Source organism: Seriola dumerili, unplaced genomic scaffold, assembly GCF_002260705.1.
Source record: "Seriola dumerili isolate Sdu_G_001 unplaced genomic scaffold, Sdu_1.0 BDQW01000035.1, whole genome shotgun sequence".
Taxonomy (NCBI): Eukaryota; Metazoa; Chordata; class Actinopteri; order Carangiformes; family Carangidae; genus Seriola; species Seriola dumerili.
The window spans coordinates 4499272-4521664 of record NW_019174290.1 but is presented as its reverse complement, the minus strand read 5'-3'; the positions used below and the strand labels follow the sequence as shown (position 1 = coordinate 4521664).

The following is a 22393-nucleotide window of genomic DNA, read 5'->3' as shown; positions in this document are numbered from 1 at the left end:
TTTCAAAAATGTAATTATTTTGAAATGACAACGCTCCAACAGCTTTAGGGGCTGTGTAGTAGCACCAGTCTGTCTGCTCACAGTTGTAGCTGGCCACATAACAGCACTGTGTGTGTCCTGCTGGAAACTAGTCGTATGTGGAAGATGTAATTTTCTGATCCCTGCAGGGGAACAGTTGCCAAAATAGATTGGGAATTTCTTTGTTTCAAAATAAGACTAAGCCTACCTATAATAATAAGTATATTTGACTAAACTGTAATTGATGTATGAAAATATTAAACATGAAAGTGATGAGGCCAGGTGACAACCACTATTAGTTATTAATTTCTCTTAACATTAAATATATACTAATCACAAAGGAGAAATGCAGATAAGAAGTTGATAAATTTAAGGGTGTTTAGGCACCGAGACAATTTGCATTAATACTGTGCAAAGGATCTGCACCTCAATATCAGTGAGAATCCATACTGAATGCAGCATAGTAGAGAAAGTATTACAGGACAAATAGCATGTGGCTCATCCACTAGAGGGAGCTCACTGAACGCTCCCATGCCTGGATATCTGAGATGGGCAGGGTCTCTGCCGCCTCTCTTGATAAGAGAGCATGTCACACGTCAGCAGTTTAATCTAGTGCCTGAGTGATTTTCACGCGTCAAAAATAACCATAATGACCAATATTGTAGTGGCCAATGGTACATAAACCTGTGTTGAAAGGGTTATATTGAATTACATTCACCTTTCTTTTCTTTGTGTCAGGACCATTTAATTTATGTTGATATGAGATTCTTTACTGTTAATTAAGTTGCATCATTTTCAAGCAGATTTTACTGTTTTACTCTATATACAAGTCTCATCACCTGATCAGAATATCAAAACGTACATCTTGGAATTCAGGTATGCTGTTTTTGACAAAATAAACCAAATGGTGATATAACATTGTAACAGATTGTGATAATCTGAAAAGCTTTATTACGTTTTAGACACATAAACATAATGAAGGGTTGTCCAGTGAAAACATTGTATAGTATTTACATAATGTCATCCTCTCAGGAACTGAGGATGGAAGCTTCATTTTCAGCTAGACCATCAATACTTTTATTAACCCATAGAGGACCAGGTACCATGTGCCACCATGTGGAAATGACTGCTCTGCATATCTGCATGTTCATACAGAAATCTACATCATCACTGTCATATCTTTTCTTTTTCATAAAGGTACTTGACTTTCAGTCTGTGATATGGCTGGGTCTCGCAGAGCAGTTCAACCTTCACAAAGTCTTCTCTTGTAAAATTGTCCTCACCAGAACTGGGTCAGTTCTGCCTTTGGTCTCCCTCTGAACCAGGCCCATCAGTTTGTTCAGAACTTTCTTGTTTCCATTTCTGAAGGCGCGAACCTACAGAGAGGCACAGCAAACACAAAACATCTCCAACCAACAAACAAACAAACAAACGGGGCGAAAAAACAAACAAACAATATAATTGCAAGTGAGAATTCACATGTGAGCCCTCACCTCATCAGGATGCGAGTCCACCACCTTCTGGCAGATGCTGTGCAGCTGTGCAGTGTCACTAACAAGCCCCAAGTCCTGCTCCTGGATGATCTGCTGGGCCGTCTTGCCTGATGACCTCCACATCTCCTGGAACACCTGTGAGTGGGGAGAAACCAGGAAAGACACAGGTGATAACCAGAAAACAAATGAGAACCAGCTGCACTTGTGTGTATCGAGTGACAGATAGAAGAGGATAACGGCACAGCCTGTGCAGCTGACTGACCTGCTTGGCAACCGAAGAGGAGATATGTCCTGTTTCTTGGAGGTCCAGCAGCTCAGCTAGTGCAGGAGCAGAGACTGGGCTGGAATCAAATGAAGGGGTAATTTAATTACATTTTAATGGACTGAAGAATTAGTGATATAAATGGAGGAGGAGAAGGAGAGCGAAAGAGTGGGAGTGTGAGACGGAAAAAAGATGCTACAGTCTATCAACATTTGTGATTTGACTATAACGTGTTTGTCTTTCCTATGTCTGCTTGTTTATTCCCCAGGCAAGAAAACAAACAGAATCAAAAAGCCTGTTAGAATATATTAAGTGGAGACAGGGTTTCATTCAGTGTACTGCAGGCCAGATAGTCCATCTCTGCTAAATCTCCTCCAAATATGACAAAGACACTGGAAAAATAGATGAAAAGTATCCGTCTTTACAAACACAACTCAGTTTGAACAACGGTTTATGTGTAAAATAAAGCAATGATTCCCAATCAGGGGTACTTGTACCTCAGGGGGACACTTCTGCAGTTGGAAATGGAAAGCTCAATTAACTTAACTAGAAACTGCAATTGCATCAAAAAAAAAAAAAAGAAAAAAAGAAAATTGCTTAAAAGGAAAATAAACAGCCAAACAACAGGGTTAAATTATAATAACCAGTAAACTGTCATACAACCAGTTGTGACACATTAACACCACATGTTGGAGTTGAGAGTGTGAAGACTAGTAGAGCAGTTGAAATAATTGACAAATACACACTTTAAATAGTCAGCTAAAAGAAATGAATAAACCGTTTCAATAATAAGCTAAAACTAACAGTTTTGAAATGCTTGGCTAAAAGTAATGACTAACAGTTGAAATAGTTAGCTAAGTGAATAAACAGTGAAAACAGCTAAAAGTAATAGATGAATGGTTCAAACGTTTAGCTTCTGCTACCCGTGTACTTCTACCATTTAGTTCTACAAAAACAATTTTGACCAAAACAACCTGAACGTTGACTATTCAGTTGTAACAATACCCGCTTTTATATAATAAACACCCAGTTCATAATCTGATCATAAGAGCATATTTGGATGGTGAAGGTACTTAAGTTTATCTGGCTGCAGAAGCATGTCAGACAAAAACAAAACAAAAGAAACCCTCATAATATTAGTGTTTTTAAATCTTTCACATTAATGTAGGCATAATGACATATTTTTCGACTCTGTTGTCATCTTGTCACCATCCTGCAGCAAATCTGCCACCGGACGTGCACTGAGTTTCCCTCATGGACAGCCGCCAGCAGCCTTTCTAAGGGGGGAAACCCTGGAAGGCTAGAGACAAGTCTTAGGTGGGAGAAAGGCCCAGACGAGCTCTTAATGACATGTCTTGAGTTCCAGCTTTCTGGCTGTCTGAGCAATGTGATTCAAAATGTTTCTCTCAGCACTTATGTGAGTGAGTTTCTATGTTTTGCAAACCCGCCTGCAGCTTTTGACAGTCCTGCCGGCCACTCTTTGTTTTTCTTGAACTCTTCTCCTTTCAACTACAGCAAATGCAACTTTATGCATAAATAAACACCAGCTACTTTAGGTTCACTCACACACAAATGTTTCGCATCTGTCTGGGAAATGGTACATAAAGTGAAGCTCACAGCATCCGTGCTGATGTCAACCCATTACTTGTTTCAATTTCATTTGCTGTGTAATGACTCAGAGCTTTTTACTTTAAGAAGTTATTATAGAACTGTATTTCTAATCTTAGTTGGACTTCAGAAGCAGATGTGAAGTTTCTAAAGTGGTGATGACCTTCAATCTGTAAATACAAATAAAAATGCATCCACATTTTTAGCAGCAGTCAATATTTAGTTGCCATCTTAAGAAAATTGCTAAGATGAAATGAATTGAAATGAGTATTGAGTCTGATATTTAGTGTCACAGTAGGAGACAACTTTTAAAAGCCGGTGGCAGGATAGGCATCTTCATGTTTTTTTTTGAAGGACAGAGCGTGACAGGTACCCTGGCACCTTTTCTTTGCTTCAAAATATCAAAAAGACTTTATTCAATTTCAAGTGCTTTGGAACATTTACAAAATCCAACGTGTTCCAGGCCTTCAGCAGGGAGAGATCAAAACAACATCTTCCAAAAAAAGTAATGATTTCACTAATGTAATTGGATTTGTCCACACAGGCTTTTCTGCGACGGGCTGTCAGGACTGTCGCAGGTGTTTTGTCATTGACAGACGTGAAGAATTAGGGAATATCAGATGATTTATGAGCTCACACATGTAGCTGTTGTATGGTATGTGACGGTCTAATCAGTATTTGTGAACACTAAAAATCTAATAATCCTTGATGTCAATCAAATGAGAGTGTAGTGTAGAATGGTTAATGGAAGAGAGAGTGAATTATTTTATCTAACTGAGGTTGATGTGCTGTCATTTTGAACCCAGCACCTGTAGCCTGAATATAAGAATATTATTCTGAACACCATAGAGAACAAGTAAAATCTTTTTTGTGGCTAAATTTCTTATTAATCCAAAGCAAGCCCCCATGGGGAATAGAAAGGAAACAGTTCAGTAACTTAGATTTTAGTGGCAACTCATACTACTACTACTCCAAGAACACCTGAGGGTTTGTGAATGTTGATGTATGTCAAGGGTGGGAATCAGTAGCATTCTTGTTGCCCTGCAACATTTACTTTCATTTCGTTCAGTAGATAGTCCTTGTGCTTCAATATGATACCAGCTATGATGGCTGTGCACAATATTTAACACCATGAAACAGACCTCAGTCACTGGTGCAGTCATCTCCAGATATGAAGCATAGTGTATGAGGTGGAGTCACTTTCGCAGTAACCGACTGTCATCATCTGCTTCATTCATGCTTTATGATCATCAGCTCACTCACATTAGTGTGGGCATCAGCTGACTCGTTACGTCCAGTCATATCCGTGTGGGTGTGCAACCTGACCATTATAACTACTACTCTTATTTTATAACTGCACAGCAAAATAATACAAGCAGCAGAGAAGAAAGGATGAGTGCAAGGACAGAATTTTGTGGACTGCTGCTGTTAGCCCAGCTCCTGTAGTTCATGTTTACAACTCTAATGCCCACACTGTTTCCTGTCCCCACTGCTTTTGGCCACATCATGAGAGTAAATCTTATTAGGCACATTTTGGTCTGACTGCAGCTTCACTCTGCTGATAGACACATGCCAACACTGTTTGATGCCAGAGCTTCCTCCAGCACCGCGACCTCCTCCTTATGTGCTGAGTTTTTGTAATTACTGATTTAACCCTTGATGCTTGGATTTTTGGAGAACTCCCTTCAAGAGCAGAACTTTTTACACCAACTCGAACTGTAGTGTAGTCGAACAATGTGCTATAAATAGTCCATTCACTGAAGTGTCTCTGAAGTTTAGTCATGAGTTACAGGATATGAAACTGAACTGCTGATACTACTTAATCACTTTTTAGGTGACAGATCATTTTGACATGAAATCAGAGTTTTTCACTTGAGTGAAACCCTTGAAGCAGTAGCTTGTGACACCTTAAAATAAAAAGAGGCCTAACAAACACAGACTGCATCTGGAGAGTGAATATTTTTTCTTTAAAAGTATTCTCATGCCTTCATTACAGACAATGAAGAAATAACAGGGAGCGAGGGAGAGAGAGCTGCAAAAAGGTTCCCAAGCCAGACCTGAACCAGCGACGCTGCAGTTCATACTCAGCGCCTGAACCCTTAACACTTAACCCTTGTTTTACTTATCAGAGGAGGCCTTCTGGCTGAAAACTATCGTAAGTATTTCACAAGAAAAAAGAAAACATTTGAGTAAGTTCAGAGAAAAATATCTCATGACCTCCTGACTCTAAAGTCAAAAGCAGCTACAGTAATGCTTTTTTCCTGTGTACTATTACTTGTTCATGTCCCATTTTTCCTCCTGCCACAGCTCAACATTTTCAGATACAGCATGCAGAAAGTATGATGTGGGCGAGTCAGTCAAAAGAAACTCAGAGAGGAGGGGTCATGTGCTGAGGCCCTGACATCTAAGATGTTGCATTGGCAGCAGAATGGGATTGCATTCATGAGCTACATTGGAAAAAAAAAAAAAAAAAAAAAAAATTAAATCTGCAAACCAAACATTAAGCATCATATCAATATTATAAAAGCAACATGAAGGGATTTGTCTTACCTCTGGCTCACACTCATGTCTTGCTGTTTGAGGTGACCCAACAGCTCATTTGTCACCCAGCCAATCACCTTCCTTGGCTCCTTCTTGGTAGCTTTCAACACCGCCTCAAAGTAGTCCACCAGCCCATCCTCGTTCTGCAACGGAACGCCAGCAACATTCACACGCACGTTATCTAATTAGGATCAAATAAGCCCAGCAGAGACTATCGGTGTTGAGTTGCCTCCTGGATTTAAGCAGAACTGCATCCATGCTGACTTGATCAGATGGCAATTAAAACAAGTATGCAGAAAACAGATTTAGTGAGGGAATCAACTCCTCTCTCACTGGTTGCTTTCAGCCACTTATGAACTCACCACCAGAGTGAAGCTGTGCTCGGGCAGGATGCCGTATGTTTGAACCAGCCTGTCTCTTTTGACACTGGGTAGTTCTGGCAGGCCTTCTCTTATCTTCTGCACCACCACGGCCTGGCACGCATCAAAGCCGGTGGGCAGCGACGCGTTATCCTCATACACAATCAGAGGGGGTAGGTTGGGCTCTGGCATGAACCTTAAGGGAGGGAAGGGTGGTAGAAAGGGGAGGGAGGGTAGAAGGCGAGAGGGAGGAAGGGAGGGAGGGAGGGAGGGAGGGGGAGAATGCCTTATCAGCAGTACAGATAAGCTTAGAGAAGAGAAGGTTGGCTTTTGATGAGATTCTAATAGTCCTTTTGACACCACACTTGTCACGTTTCACTTGCACTCCTAATCATTTGACTTCATCAGCCTTACACCTGTCCATCTATCACCCCTAAATGCACACACACACACACGCGCACACACACACACACGCAACTGTCCTCCAGACCTTGAGTGATATCTATTTATTTCTATCCATCTAACTGCCACTCAGTCCCTCATTCAGCCCCCACCGAGGAGGGGACAAAAATGACGATGAAGGTGCAGATACAAACTCACACTCACCTGTAGTCCTGAAGACCCTCTTTGTCCCTCATGGGGATAGTCTCCCTAGAAGACAACGTGGAAAGATTATTAATTAAAATTGTCAACATTCTGATATTTAAACACACATGAAAGATTTCAAAAATGTCAAACTGCCGTGCTACGGGAAATTGAGTCGACAATCGGCATCAATCGATGATGAAAATGCTCACCCCCTAAAAACGGTCTAGTAGTACAACAATTGCAATAACAACTACAAAAAAAGGACAATAAAAACAAGAGCGGGAACATATGTGTGCCGTGATGCCTATCAGTCTGCCCAGTTGCCTGCAAACTCAGATGCACTCAGATATGTGGCCACCTTCACAGGAACAAGAAGAAAGAGCCAATCATAGGCCATCACACACTATTTAACACGCTTCACCATGTACCTCGGACATGCAAGGCCTCATGGGATGGAGGCAGAGCACCAGAATATGATCAAGGCCTCAGCTGTGTGGGAGCTGGATCATTCTGTGAGCTCATAAGCCTGTGACTAGCATATAGCTCACAGATAACACAGGATGGCGGCGGCATCCAAATGGCTCTATCTATCATCATTACCATGATGGTTCCTCCTTAGCAAAGATCGAGACTAATGAACCAGGCAGAGATCCCAGTCAGAGGGTGTTGTAGTGGCTCAAGCTTGGCATCGCAGCCCTCTTCTTTCATTCTCTTACCCTGATTTGGAATCGTATGCCCGGGTCTCATTTTGCACCGTTCCCCCTCTCTGCAGGACACCGATCTGTCTCTGAATCTCGTAGTCTGGTGATATAAGAGACAACATCAACATAAACACATAACTTAATCCAATAACAGTGTAACACACAAACACAATTTTCTGGTAAATGCCAAACATCTGCTGTTATATACTGGCAAATCCTCGGGTCTCTGACTGCTGCCACATTATAACTGTGATAAATGATGTTTTTCTCCATGACTTTTAAATACCAATTCAGCAGCAGAGTAAATGTGATTCAACTTTATTGATAAATAACTGAAGCACGGCACCACAGTATGTTAAACCATGCTTAAATACCTGCATATCAGAATGCTGAAATTTTCTAGCTGCTGCTCTTTTTAACTGAAGCTCAATCAACAGTCAGTGAAGTTAGAGTTGACACAAAATCTATGCTTTTTTAAGTGAACAGCTGCGAGAAGCCAATTCACCATCACATGCTGCTATCACACAGCTAATTGCTTGTGAATGGTTGTCAGTCCTTAACTTATGCTTCACAAGTCACTGTCAGTATTAACTATGCTTCCTATCCTCATTTCTCTTCATAAATCCAGCTATCCTGTTTTCATTTCAACAAAAAATAATTCTATTTTTAAGTATAGAAATGATAAAAATATCAATTTTTTGTTACACCTGACAGATACACAGTTACAGAAGTGCATATGCATGTGTTCCTCTTTGGCTTCTTTGTATATATTTCCAGTGCTGGAAGAAAGATTTAAATCCTTTACTTAAGTATTAAGTATTAAAAGTACTCAAAATGCAGAAATATGCCCCCTGTACAGTATATTATATTATTGAATTATTATTACTGATGCAATAATGTGCACATAGCATTTAACTGTTGTAGTTGGTCAAGCTAATTTTAAGTATTTTACATACTGTTAGGTAGCTTAATCTATAATAATGCATCATATTTTATAAACTCATCATGCATTTTGTATGTAGTATCTTAATCTGCAAAATAACCAGTAACCAAAGCTGTCAATAAATGTAGTGGCGTAAAAAGAACAATATTTCCTTCTGAATTGTAGTAGAAGAGTAGAAGTATGAAGTAGCATGAAAGGGAACTACTCAAGTAAAGTTCAAACAACTTGCTGTTTTGCAGGAGGTTATGTGCCAAGCAACCAGGGGAGACACCATGAAGTTAATGGTCCTAGTCATAACACCAACTGTTTTTACACTGTGGTTTATTACGGATGAAATATGTTGATTTGGGGGTGCTGGTAAGCAGATTTAGTAAATTTTTGGAAAGATCACAAAAAAGGTTTTAGTTTTCAGACCATGAGTGTGAGCAAGCATGCAACAAGTTAAGATCTATTCCAATGGAACAGCATTCAAGCAACTTCAGGAAATGTCTGTTACACTCCTACGCTATCCTCTAAACTTTTTTTTTTTTTTTTTTAATGGTACTTACCTATAGCCCTGGCCAGGAATCGGATGCTGTTGATGTTCTTCACCTCAGTCCTGATGCCCAGGGGCTCACCTGGTCTGTGGACAGACACGTTGGCATCTACTCTCAGCTGGCCCTCTGAGGAGACAGAGGTAAAAAGATGCACTCCGAGAGGGAAAGACGTTTGAGTTTAGATGTAGAACAGCTCAGAAACAGAGAGAGAGGCAGGCACAGAGACACAGACAGAGAGTGACTTCCATACCAGACATGTTGCCTTGACAGGTGCCCAGGGCTTGCAGGATGAGCTGAAGCTCTCTGACAGCGGCAGCAGCCTCCTCTCCACAGCTCATGTCTGGCTCCATCACTAGCTCCATTAGACCTACACCTGATGGATGTGAAGACAGCTGTGTTTTTCATCTCTAAGATACCTATACCATGGAGCTTTGTGACAAACCTGGACAGTTCTTGTTTTGTTGAGCAATTTAAGTCTAGAACTTAAATTTTTAGAAAACGTACTCAAACAGTAGTAAAATAATGCATTTATTGGGGACTATTTTCACCAGTGGATTAATCCACATTTGGTGCTTTTTTGGCAGCAGGAGGGCAAAAGTCAGATTGAAAAACAAGGAACAAAGGGGGCCATGTTGATAGTAATAAAACAGCATGTCATTCAGTGCAATGCTGAGGCTCATTTATGTGCTTTTAATAGTTTTTGGACAATAAGAAAATGGATGGACACGTTGGCATCTACTCTCAGCTGGCCCTCTGAGGAGAAAGAGTTACCTGCTCTGTTGAGGTCTATGAGTGTCTGGCTGCGCACGTCATCATGGAGACTCTTGCCACTGTCCTGCTCCAGCTGAATCTGTTTTATGTTGACAGTTTTTCTGATCACTTCACTCCTTTTTCCTCCAAGGAGGCTGTAAGTCAGTATGCCATCTATTGCAATGGGCCGCCGCTGCTGAGTGATCTGGTATCCAGCCTGATAGGAGAAAATACAGCACTATGAAATTCTGGGCAGCAAGGTTGTGCAGTAAATAGAGGATCCAAAACTAAGAAATATCCTGTTGCTGTTCTTAACTCTCTCCCTCAGCAAGAAACTGAACCTTTTATCGGGTCCTAACAGTGCCAGCAGCTCACCTCACTATCTGATTAAAAAGACACACGGTTTGCCAACTGTGTTGGTATAATGAAAAGTCAGTCAATGAGAACAGTAAGAGCAGTATTTACTCACTTTTCCTCCCCATGAAATTAGGAAAGAAAACACTTTGACTTCTAAGACGCTGTGACATAATGCTGCACTTGTAACTGTAGGTAAAAATGCCTACCAGCACACAGCCAGGAATAATGGGGCACAATGCCATCATTTAACCTGTTTCATAAAATACAACAATATTACCTCTAAATGATACCTGTTTGTTTATTACTGTATGGAATTAAAGGGGCTATTTGTAAGTTGTCCCTGTCGCTGAATGTGATTTCTTACCGGGAGCAGGTGGTGATGATTGTCGCTTGACAAGAGCCTTAGTCGGTTTTCAAGACAAGAGGTTATAATACGCCCTCTGAGCAGCGCTACCTCTTCAGGGCACAATCGAAGCTATAGTCCGTCGTTATCAGAAAGTGTTGAGACGGACTGTGGCTTGCTAGTTAGTGTGCTTAACAGAGGTAACATTGGTGTTGCTTTCCACTGCTGGAGACAGCTCCTGGTGAGTAAAGGAATAAACTTTGATGCTGAACTCTCAATGTTTCTTCTAGACTGGTAAATAAAGAGCTGTAAATGCTAACGCTAGCTATGTGGCAATAGCAAAACTTACAAATAGCTCCTTTAAACTGTATGATATGACAAAAAATCCAAATCAAGATAAATGATCAGATTTGCTTCGAAAACAATTGAAAACAATATTTTTGGATTTTGCTATATTAACATGTTAATTACACTGTTAAGCATACTGAGCAGTTGGGTAATTGGTTGGTTGAACTTCTGTGAGATATCACCAGTTGTTGTAGCTTTTGTCAATTTATAGACATGAATTGAAAATTACATTGGGTCAGGGTTAGTTAAAAGATTCATAATGTCAGAAATTCAGTAAATTTAGTTTATTGTCCACATTAAATTCAGTAGTTTAAATGAACGAATAGAATAATCCTTCATTCTGTGCAACCAAAAGATTATTTTCAATGGGAAATGCATCATGGAAGAAAGTTTCTGTCCGTCTCCTGCAATCGTTGAGTGAAATTCCAGCATTGCAGTGGAATAACACCGACGGTGAGACTGCAGTCAGTGTCATGGGTCCATGTAAAGGTGAAGCAGGCAGCATCAATTAAACCCAGCGTTGCCTAATTGGCTGGGCCTTCATTGTAATGCAGAAGGAGTGCTGCCATTTCACTCAAGATTTCTACTCACAAAAGCATGCGGATAAATATTTTATCTGCCTCTCTAGTCCTAAAAGAATCTGCTGCCCTAAGTATTAATTGCCTGCGTTACTATGGCAACCACATCACAGGAACTAAACATTAATCATACTTATGCTAAAGAGAGCGAGTACGTGGGAGAAGAGATTGGGGTGCTGTTAGTCACTGGCTTTCTGTACAATGTGCCTGATCGACTCAATCAATCACGTCCACACCTCCTCCTTTTAAAACAAAACAAAAAAAACACTACTGGGGATTTTCTTTTTCGATTTCTGCTGTTCTTGGTGGATTCAATCTTTAAATCTGCTGGATTTTGTGAATACTGTTGCAGCTTATCAGAAATCGCCTGTTTCTTACTTAATCTTTTCATGAGATTTCTATCTGCCGTTGAAAATGTGGTCTCTGCTGGCTGAAGCACGGACATGCGTTACTGTACATTCGGCAGCATTTGTAAAAGTGAAGACTATTTGCATTTCCTGCATAATAAAATCAGCTATTTCTGGCTACATAATGAAGGACGAGGCAAATTTATTCTTAATAAGATCCTAGTAGACACATTAAGGTTTCCCATTTACACCCTGACAGCAGATTGAGCCCTAATGAGCTGAACACCTTTTTATACTCACAGTTACAGATGCATGTCTGCTCTCACACTATACATACACCATTAGACACACATACACACATTTCATACACACAAACTCATTTCTGTGTTGTGAGCCGCTGAGTCATTTTCTGAGTCATTTCAAAGTCACTAAACAAACAAGCCTCCGTCGGTTGTCATGCTCCTCGCGCCTGCACTCTGAAGTTCTCCTCAGCTAACCATCGTCACACACACATTCATTGCTCTCATTAAACACATGTCAAAGCTTCAATAGTCAGGCCATGTCTGTTTATTTAGGAACTTAATATCTCAAGGAAATTGTAATTATTTGCTTTTGTTGGTAGATTAGTGCGGAGCTGCTGAGGCATGTTATTAAAGGGCTGTTATATATGTGCCTTGCCTGCCATTTCATTTCAAAGAAGGAATGCTGTTTGGACAGCGGCATTAATCATTTAATGAGCAACTGTGGTGTTTTACAAAATGCAATCAGGGATTTCTAGTGGAACATATCAATAATGTAAAATGCAATTTACAAATGTATTTTTCAAGGGTGGGATAATTTCTCCCTGGGTCCTGCTACTGGTTTGGTTTTATGAGCAGAGATTACGCTCAAACTTTAGGTTGAATGTGAGAAATATCCCATCATCTGCATAATTAAAGCCACTCTGACTTCAGTTTATCAACACTGGGACAGATCACTCATTTGAAACAGCTGTTGAGACTAAATCAAACTAAATAAATAATTATTAAAAAAAAAAAAAAAAAAAAAAAAGACCAGCAGCAGGTATTGTGCACAGTGAATTTAAAACACAAATAAAGGTTTAAGGCTCAAGCTGCTGACAAGGGATGCACAATGTTTGTGAAATCCCCTAGGAAAACAAAGACTGTAATCGGGTATTATCGTCCCTGCTGTGTGTGTCTACTGTTGAAAATGAATCCAAAAGAGGTGATGCAATCTTTGGTAAACACACAAGAGAGCAAGAGGAACCTAACAGTAATCCCTGCGCTTCTGGAGGGGATTTTACTGGAATTTGAAGATACATGAAATTTCTGGGGAGATAATGTATCCCTACCATGGTGATTAAAATGTGTGCTGCTGCCACTTTGTGATAACCAGGAAGTTGGGTGAAATATAAAAAACTATCTATCAGGATCTACAGAAAACAGCTGTGCATCAAGCTTTATCAGTCACATTTTCACAATGGGTTCAAGTCAGCTCAGAAATTAATCAGAAATATCAAAGAAAGAGATCATTTATTTCACTCTAATACAGTAACGGAAACAGTGTAATAAAAATACCAGCTGAAGCTCATATTCAGTATATTACTGCCACTTCTTTGAGCAGTTTCAATGAAATAAAACCAAAGGGAAAGAAAATCTGTCTCCTAGTCCATAATTACCCTCCTGATTACCTTGCCCAAAGCTGTGTTAACATAATATCTTACCAGGGTGAGAGAGACTGAAAATTCAAATTACAGAATTCTCTAACACCTTTCTTCTGAGAATTTATAGATTTATTACAAGAGGTCCCTGTAGGGCAAGTGACTGTAGAGTTCCCATGGCATTTTGTCTTTTCCATCTAAGCCTTAAAATGTCACTCATAATGGAAGTAAAATTACCCTTGGGCTCTGAGGGGTAGTGAAACCTTGCCATACGAGCACTCCGGTACATGGAGGAAAGTGAACATCATTTGGGCAAGACTGTTAAATGGAAATATCAGAGTTAAAGAGAGCGGGTTTGGATGCCTCTACCACCACATTACCAGACTGATATTCAGCTCATGTGTTATGCTGTTAGACATTTTAAACCTCATTCCCATGTCGTGACAATTGGATTGGTATGTAACTTCTCAAATACCATGTTGGCAAACTTGTCAGATCTACTTCTTTATAAATTTGAAAAGAGGAATTTAAAGATGCACTTAATTATTGTTTGGCCACTTGGAAGCAGCGGAAACAAGTTGTGAACAAAACACTGACATATCATCACCTTTTAAGTTTAGATGACAAACTTGTTAGCAAGCAGTTGCTGTCTAGCAGTAACAGAGAAACATTATTGTTCATTTGGGGTAGTTCTCAGCCATCTGATGAATTTAGGTCCAATATTCGCTCGCCTTTAACTCTGTTTCTCTCCTGCATCTCCTGAGGGAAATATCTGTCTCTTTAGCTGCTTAATGCTCCACTGTGTTCACCATGTAGTCTCTAACTTTGTCTCTCTGCTGTTTGGTGCTGAGCACGTAGTATACAGTGGGTTTTCAAAACACCACACAAAGTCAGCAGCTTGCTGGTGGACATAATCAAGCATTAGCAGCTAAAGAGCCAGATATTTCCCTCAGGAGTTGGTGGAGATCAAAACTGAGCGAGACAGAGAGAAAGCATTAGACTTCCATTCATCAGGTGGACACAAACAAGGCTGCAAATCAATGCTAATGTTTCTGCCGGATGTGTAAATAAGCAACTGTTTGCTACATTCTGACATGTTCACCACATCAAGCTAATGTGGATAGTATGTCAATGTAGTGTCACAGTTTGTTTGCATCCCCCCAAGTGGCCAAAATAAATACATGTATCAGTTAATTAATACTGCTTTAAAGCAGCGTGCTCGATAGTAACTATATGAGTAGTTTCAATTAAAAGGTGAGACAGCCACCATTAGAAAAAATGATCACAGGTAACTACTGAAGATCAGAGTCATATTAAGACCTCTGTGTATATATTACAGTCTATTGTAATTAACTATTTATTTTCATATTTCCTAATTAGTTCAGAAAGTCCATAATCAAACTACAGCTATACACAATTATGTGTTGACTTAGAGAACACTACCTAGAGTTTACAGGACTCCAATAATGATTCAAATTATGTGAATAAAAGAAAGTTATCCCCAAATTATCGGCAAAGGCAGGCAGAGGGAAATGAAATGTGGATAATGTAAAAATATAAGTGCACTGAAGGAAATGAGCTGTAAGTGAAAAAACACTGGTCATTTTCTTTAACAGCTTCCAGTATCACTTGTCTGGTATGTATGGCAAATAGCATTTTTGCTGCTTCAGCAAGACTCGCTCACTATTTAAATTAAAGCTTATGCTGGGGAGAGTGTTGTGATGGAGAAGCTGGAGGCAGATGAGGACAACTTATATCAAAGCAAAAGCAATTTTGCAGGATGATGCAGATGACAATAGCAGCTCTACTCTGCTGTTTGCCTGATATGGTCCTACTAAACCCTTGATGTTGCACAGAAAGCAACAAAGCAGGGCAGGGAATGAAAAACTCACAGGGAGATCAGCGTAGAAGTAATGTTTCCTGTCAAAAACTGACTTCCTGTTTATGGTGCAGTTGAGAGCCAGCCCTGTCATCACTGCAGCCTCGACACATCGTCTGTTCAGAACCTGGGGACACACGGGGACATTACACGGATGATCTGACAAGAGGGGGATCAAAAAACAACAGCTTATCTCTGTCTGTATTAAGCTAAACATCACTTACAGGTAATGTGCCAGGTAAGGATCCATCAAAGAATGACACCAGGGAGTTTGGAGGGGATGAGAAGCGAACTGGTGAGCCAGAAAACAGCTTGGTGTTGGAGTTAATCTGGGCATGGATCTCCAAGCCGACCACCCCAACCAGCTGCTGGGGAGCACTGAGGCAGAGAGGAGCAACACATGGAACAGACATAACCAGAAAAAAAAGTACTATACATGTGGACTGAGGATAAGAAAATCAGCTGGAAAAGGAGCTTTGTACCTAGCAAAGAAAAATACTTCTTACTTACTTACTTCTGTCTGGCTGACAAGTATCCATTTAAATGAGGACACTTCAAACAGAAGCTGCGTACTGATCTTCTCTGCATACTAATCCTCAACAGGTTAAAAACATTTTTATCATGCTTTTGATGTACACTATTCTCCCACAATGCAATGCACAAAGGAAATGGAGGCACTACTCACAGCTGCAAAACAATAATATAAATCACAAATGGTGGTGATACAACTCCAGGCGTGACTGTGGCACTCCAAAATCACAGTTTACTTAATGTGCAATGGCATTTTTTAAAAACATTTTCCATTACTATAAAACAGTCAACTACGAGAATTTCTTGTATATTAGCTGCAAAAAGATGAGATATTGTACATTATGTATATAACTACTGTCTAGTATGAAACTGGGCAATAATTTGGTCTAGTGCCAAAGTCTGTCTCCCCTTCAAAACATTTCCCATAGCAGTGCCTAATGCGATGATGCACTGGAGAGGTGGTTGGACTGGTTGGGTTTAGACCTTAAATTTAATTTGGAATTATGCATTGATGTGTGATTATCTGATTGAATCAAAATAATTTAGGAAGTGTCCATCATTTGATCACAGAATGACAGTTTTAATACTATATTTAGCTCATGGGACCCTTTTCAAGACAGAATCTACCTTAAAGGGTTTATCGTGACAGTTTATATTGTGCTTCAGTAATGCATCTCTTCTACATGAACAAAGTTACATTCTGTCATATTATCAAAAATCAATTGCCTCACGGTGAAATCTGGGCTTTTGGGGATCCTAGAAGCCTGGTTTAGACGGGTGGTAATTCAGCCCAGAAGATGGGCTTAGAAACCACAAATGTACGGTACAAACTACAGTATATTCATCCAGTATTATCCTAGATGGTCGGATTTTTACTGCCAAACCCTGTCAGCTATCTAGGACTTTTGTCAGATATTAGTTTGGGTGGAGAGAGACTCTGGGGAAAATGAAAAAAAGAACCAGGTTTTTGGCTAGAAAAAACAAATTCAATCGATAAAGAAAGTTTTAGACAGCTGGCCAATTCTCTTGTTTTGAGTTGTTTTGACAACCCAATCACAGTGTGAAGGTCTGAGAGCAACACTTAAAGGAGAGCTACAGATCGCTCAGAAAATTACTCAGAGTTGTATTGGATTTGAACCCAAGAGCACACATTGGCAAACAGCAGTTTTAACAGCTTGGGTGGTTAGCTGTGAAGGATGGTGCCATACAACTGCAACTCAGTGTGATTCACAATATCTATAACAACAGAGCCCCTGTGACTCTCAATGACCACTATTATAAGTTTGGGGTAACTAACGCCCAACAACCTAGAGTCAGTGTTGCTGACTTGAGCTTGCCATGGTTCAGTACATAACATCATGGGGATTTGTTCCTTTAGATTCTGTGGTGCATGAAACTGAAAGTTACCACTACATATTAAAAAAATAAGTGACCACCTCTTTTTTTTTTCTTTTTTTTTTTTAGAAAGAAAGTTTAATAAAGTCTAACATTTGCCATCCTGGGTAACTGGTCTCATGAAGCTGATCATCATCTGGCTCAGTTAACTCTGAGTTTATCTCTGGGTACAAATTTATTCATATGAAAGAGACGGTGTTGTTAATGAGAAGTGGCACTGTCAGATCCATGAATAAAGTAGGCTACTTAATATGACATGAAATGAAACAGCGATGTTCCACCGAGTGAAATGTAAACCAATGACTGACATGTTGTATTTATAATCAAGAGAAATATTTAACAGTGTGTGTGGATTATTTTTCTGATAAACAACAACATAGGGTTACGTTTCATCTCTAAATATCACCACAAAGTCTCCTCATATCATTATGAGCTGCAGTGATGGTATAAATGTGTAAAAGCATCAACATTGTCACAAATCCTTACGATAATTGAAGAATCTTTGTGCAATTAAAACTCAACTATAATAGTTATTATGTAGGTATGACAAATCATCCCTCTTTTTGTCAGAGGCTCCGTGTTAAAACCAGAGTGACGGATGGAAAGCTTGGAACAGGATAACTATTCTACTGATCTACAAAAATATCTTCTCCTCTTTATTATGTTCTTTTACTGTGAACTCTTCTCTCTATGTCATGTAAGAATAATAACTCCCTGTGTCCAGTGATCTGAGAGATCCATAGTTGGGCCAATGACAGAAAACCTAAATTAAGCCCAAAGATAGCTGCATAACCCCCTAATCTCATTTCATGGTAAAGACCCATGTGAGTCCTCTCCCATACTGTCAAATAAACAAAGCTATACAGGAGGGAGGGTCAAACAAAACAAGGTTTGTACGTGTTTTTGGAACCATATTAGGAAACAGTATTCAGTGTTCACGGTATCTGCTGCTCCAATTCTCTTCATTAAAAAAAACGTCTCTTGCTGGTTCTCTAATTTTAAGTAGTATGATAACTGAAGTACCCTTCAGGTCAAATCAGTGGGGATGACAGACTTCAACTGATGTTTTAAATCAATAACTGTAGGTAACCATAGAAACAGTACTTTTTCTTCACTCTGTGTAACTCACTTTAACCAAACTATGACTTTTCTGATAAACTTTTAAAAATGAGTGACCATTTTATACACAGCTTCTTTTTCTTTAGTTAGTGAGTGGCCACTAGAGCTTTGCATGATTCACGGTTAAAAAAATTTAGCTAAAATTGTTTATAATGCAAACCCTCAGTTGGGCCTCTGACTGAAACAGACAATATTAGCTCTGGCCTCCTTAAGAGTCCACCTTAAGAGTCCACCTTAAAAGCCCACTTTCTTCTGATTGGCTGAACTTCTCATTAGACGCCTGTCTAATGAGCACCAGCGTCTTCTCGACATGGTGACAGGCTAACACTAAGCAAACTCTTCCCAACCTCCTACCTTTGTCTGAGGATGTGCCAATCTACCTGGTAGGTGGGGAATATGCCAATGTGTTACATAGTGACGTAGAAAAGTTACAGAAGAAAAATCTAAAATACAAAGAGGCACTTCAGGAGCAGTGTTAAAAACTCCCTGGACTTTGGGCTTTGTAACTTAGCAGACCTTTTACATGCACAAAAAGCTATATAATACACTAAAGGAAAGGGGAAAAACCCAAAAAGCATAACATGGGTACTTTAACTACTGCCGTATACAGGTAAGTCAAGTCAATGACACAAACTATTCCACAGTAGCAACCTCTCTTACCTTTTTGCTCTATGCTGTGGTTGACTATGACATCGTGAGCTTGTTGTGCCTATTCGTCTAATTACACACGAAGCTTTTGGGTACAATATCGATATTTGTTTATTCATTTTATGTAGCAGCTCACTCGCTGCAATAGAGGAGGCAGCCATGTTGTCTCTGGGCTCAAGTAAACACGGGACGGGAGCTGTAGTTTTTTAAAGTGACATTTAATATGGGTGTCTACGCCGCTAGTTTTCGGGTTAAAACTACAAAGCCCAGTACTAGGGATTTCCCGTTTCCGATATAAATTGCATCATTTCCGGTGTGCATAAGAACTGGCGGGACTTCTCCACATGGTAGCTGAGGACCAGGTTGTTGACAAACCTGCAAAAGTTGTTCTTACGCGGCACCCTGATAAGATTTTCACAACATGATGGCTACAAATGGAAAGGATGCATGTGGATTAAAAGATGACGTGTCGTCAGTTTCTTCAAACGGCTCAGCTGTGGTGAACGGAGCAGTCACGGAGGGATCATCCGGCTCCAAGCTGCAGAATGGAGGCACAGTACGCCCGGAGAGGTTCACCTTCAGTCCGGAGCCCTCCTTTGAGAATATCCGGCGGCTGCAAGCACAATTCACGGACGAGCGGGACTGGAACCAGTTCCACCAGCCCCGCAACTTGCTTCTGGCCATGGTCGGGGAGGTAGGCGAGGTGGCGGAGCTCTTCCAGTGGCGGGGGGAGGTTGCCGAGGGCCTGCCGGACTGGACCGAATCAGAGCGGGAGCACCTGGCACATGAACTCAGCGACGTGTTGATCTACCTGGTGGAGCTCGCCGAGAAGTGTCACGTCGACCTTCCCCAAGCGGTGCTCCGTAAAATGGCCCTAAACCGTCTGAAGTACCCCGCTAGCAAGGTTCACGGATCGGCCAAAAAGTACACAGAATACAAGGACTGAGTGTCGGCGTCAAGAGACGGATGGTGATCTGTCTGGAGGTGACTGCTGGAGCTGCTGTGCACTTCACTGACAACATGCTGCAGTTTAACCATGACCTACTGCTACTGAACATTTTATCGCTTGGTTCAAATGGCTTTTTCTGAGTTGACTTGTAACCATATGTACGCGCTTAATCCTAGTCATTTTCTTTTCTTCTTCTGTTATGCACATTTGTTAGCCTAGATGCCTGCATATGCAAAGCCACATTCAGCAGGCAAGGCACTTTAGGAATATGTTGGCTTTTATTGAACTCAACTTTTAATCCTGTTTTTAGCCTGCCCATATGAGGCATTGTATACTTTTTTATAGAGAAACTACACAATACATTTGTGCATTGGATTTGGGAATTATTAGGAAGAAAATATTTCACAGAGTGTGACAGTGGATTGGAAAGTTGAAGAGGAGGAGCTGAAGCAGATGATTATTTTCCTGACTGTCCCAGACATGAAAAAAGCAGTCAAAAGAGAGTGATTGTGAATTGTTTTTTTTGTGTGTGTGTTTGTTGATTTGTTTGAATATCCCATCAGGGTTTGATCCTCTCATCTATTGTCTTATTCTGATCACAACTTTAAAAAAAATTCTTGTTTAAAGTAAAAGTTGCTTCAAGTCTTTCCTGTGTATTTTTCACTCATCTGCTAAGTTTAAAAACAATGTATTTGTCAGCCTGTTTGCTGTCACCATGCAAGTTCAGTCTAAAAAGGGTCATGCAAGAGATTAACACCCACTCACCAGTTAGGTGTATTTACACATTTAAATTTTACTAAGGCAGTCAAATACAACAGCTCTACAATAAATGATACCATCGTCAAGGCTGTAATGTTGAGGAAACTCGGTATATGCAGGCATTTCTTCCAGTAATGCAACCAGCTATCACTACTAATCAACAAAAGGCACTTGCAGCCTTCAGTCTTCCTTCACTTGACAAGACATTACTGTTTGTCTGAAAATGTTGGTGTAATAACTTATTGTTATGAGGTCATTTAAGTCCCTTTTACACTGGTCAAAAAACCTGCTAACATTGGGCTTTTGACCAAAATGTAAACTGGTGCAATTGGCATTCACTCCTTTTATTTAAGAAATTAGCTCTTCCCATATGTTCCTACCTGGGATGAAAGTTTTGATAAATCTTTCAGCAAAGGTTTTAAATTCAGAACACATTCATAAGGGTATTTGTGTGTGCAAGAGAGGGGCATTTAGTGTAACGCGGGGATAAAAACATTTCAGAAAACAGATTTTTCATTTCATTTTAAAAATTGTTTTGAGACGCAAACATTGCCCTCAGCTGTGTATCCTGGTATTCACTCAGGCATTAGTCATCCAAAGGCTGCAACGGAGAACAGTCATGTATCACTAAAATGTTGCTCTGTGTGCAAGTCAAGTCGCACTTCAAAGTAAACAGCTTTTTACTTAAGCAGATATGACATGGCATGTCGCATTAAGAATGAGCAATTGTCCACTTTTCCTGATGTGTATCCAAAAACGTGGATATGCAATCTCCCCTCCTCCTCTGGCACTGTAATGTGTAAATCCATCATTTTAATTTTGAGCTCTTTGGAATGAAGATTTATAGTATAAAGAAGGGCTAAGCTTTTTTTCAGTCTTGATAAAATGAAGTAGAATAACCACAGTAGGCCCCTAAATTTGTTTTCAGGATCATAAAACCTTAGCTCCAACATTATTCCCAACAAACTCTGCAGTGCATGCTCTACAGCTCAAAGTGAAATCATTTTCAGCAGTAGTTCATCCAAATCATCAGCCCTCCCTCACTTACAGTGTGTAATGCACAGTGAACATCATTGCGAAACAGTGTGCCCTATATCTTAAATGGGAGATTGTGACATTTTGTAGATGCTATCTCAACACTCGGTGTCTAAATGTGTGCCAGCCAGGTAGCAGGCTGCAGTTACAGCTTTCTCAGGAGAGTAAAATGTAGAAATGTTCAGCCTGCATTGTTGTTGTTCTTCTTGCAGTTTTCTGTAGCACTGCTTCTCTGAGAATACACAGGCACTGCTGAAAAGATTTGGTAAGAACTCCTCATTTCATGCCATTGTTTTAGACTGGAATATAATGTAGCACATTTCCATATTTTGATTTAGCCTCAAACTGCGGCACACAAATACAAGTCAGATGTAGAATTAGACTCCCTAAAACTGCTCCTGAATCCAGCTCTAACCTAGGTTAGATAGTATGACTTGACATCACATTTATTGTTTTTCCTTGTAGGACTTATTACATTTGTTCACCATTATCCCATGTAAATGAATGTCACGAAGAAGTAACGTGATCTTTCTCTTACAAATGCAAAGTTAAATTCATAAACAATGAAACACACACTTGGGGATTTGCTGCTAGCAAACTTTAGATATAGCTTTGTCACCAACATTAGTTGTCTCGTCTCTACTGC

General features: G+C 40.1%; 2 protein-coding genes across 3 annotated transcripts; one reads left to right on the top strand and one right to left on the bottom strand.

The window, feature by feature from the left end:
- Positions 1-970: 970 nt before the first annotated feature.
- Positions 971-19248, bottom strand: gatb (glutamyl-tRNA amidotransferase subunit B). 2 transcript variants are annotated; one of them, XM_022738296.1, is made up of 13 exons: positions 19017-19248; positions 15536-15689; positions 15325-15438; positions 9821-10016; positions 9300-9422; positions 9062-9175; positions 7586-7670; positions 6888-6932; positions 6285-6477; positions 5932-6065; positions 1774-1852; positions 1512-1646; positions 971-1394 (listed from the first exon to the last, which is right to left on the bottom strand). In XM_022738296.1, exons 1-13 carry the CDS (start codon positions 19163-19165, stop codon positions 1269-1271), a joined length of 1647 nt encoding a protein of 548 aa, XP_022594017.1. In that variant the 5' UTR covers positions 19166-19248; the 3' UTR covers positions 971-1268. The 2 variants fall into 2 exon arrangements, with proteins under 2 accessions (XP_022594017.1, XP_022594018.1); XM_022738297.1 differs by lacking the exon at positions 19017-19248 and adding an exon at positions 15822-15887.
- A 70-nt stretch (positions 19249-19318) lies between these two features.
- dctpp1 (dCTP pyrophosphatase 1) lies at positions 19319-20598 on the top strand. The gene has a single exon (XM_022738298.1). The coding sequence runs from the start codon at positions 19426-19428 to the stop codon at positions 19948-19950; it is 525 nt and encodes a 174-aa protein (XP_022594019.1). The 5' UTR covers positions 19319-19425; the 3' UTR covers positions 19951-20598.
- The last annotated feature ends 1795 nt before the right edge of the window (positions 20599-22393 follow it).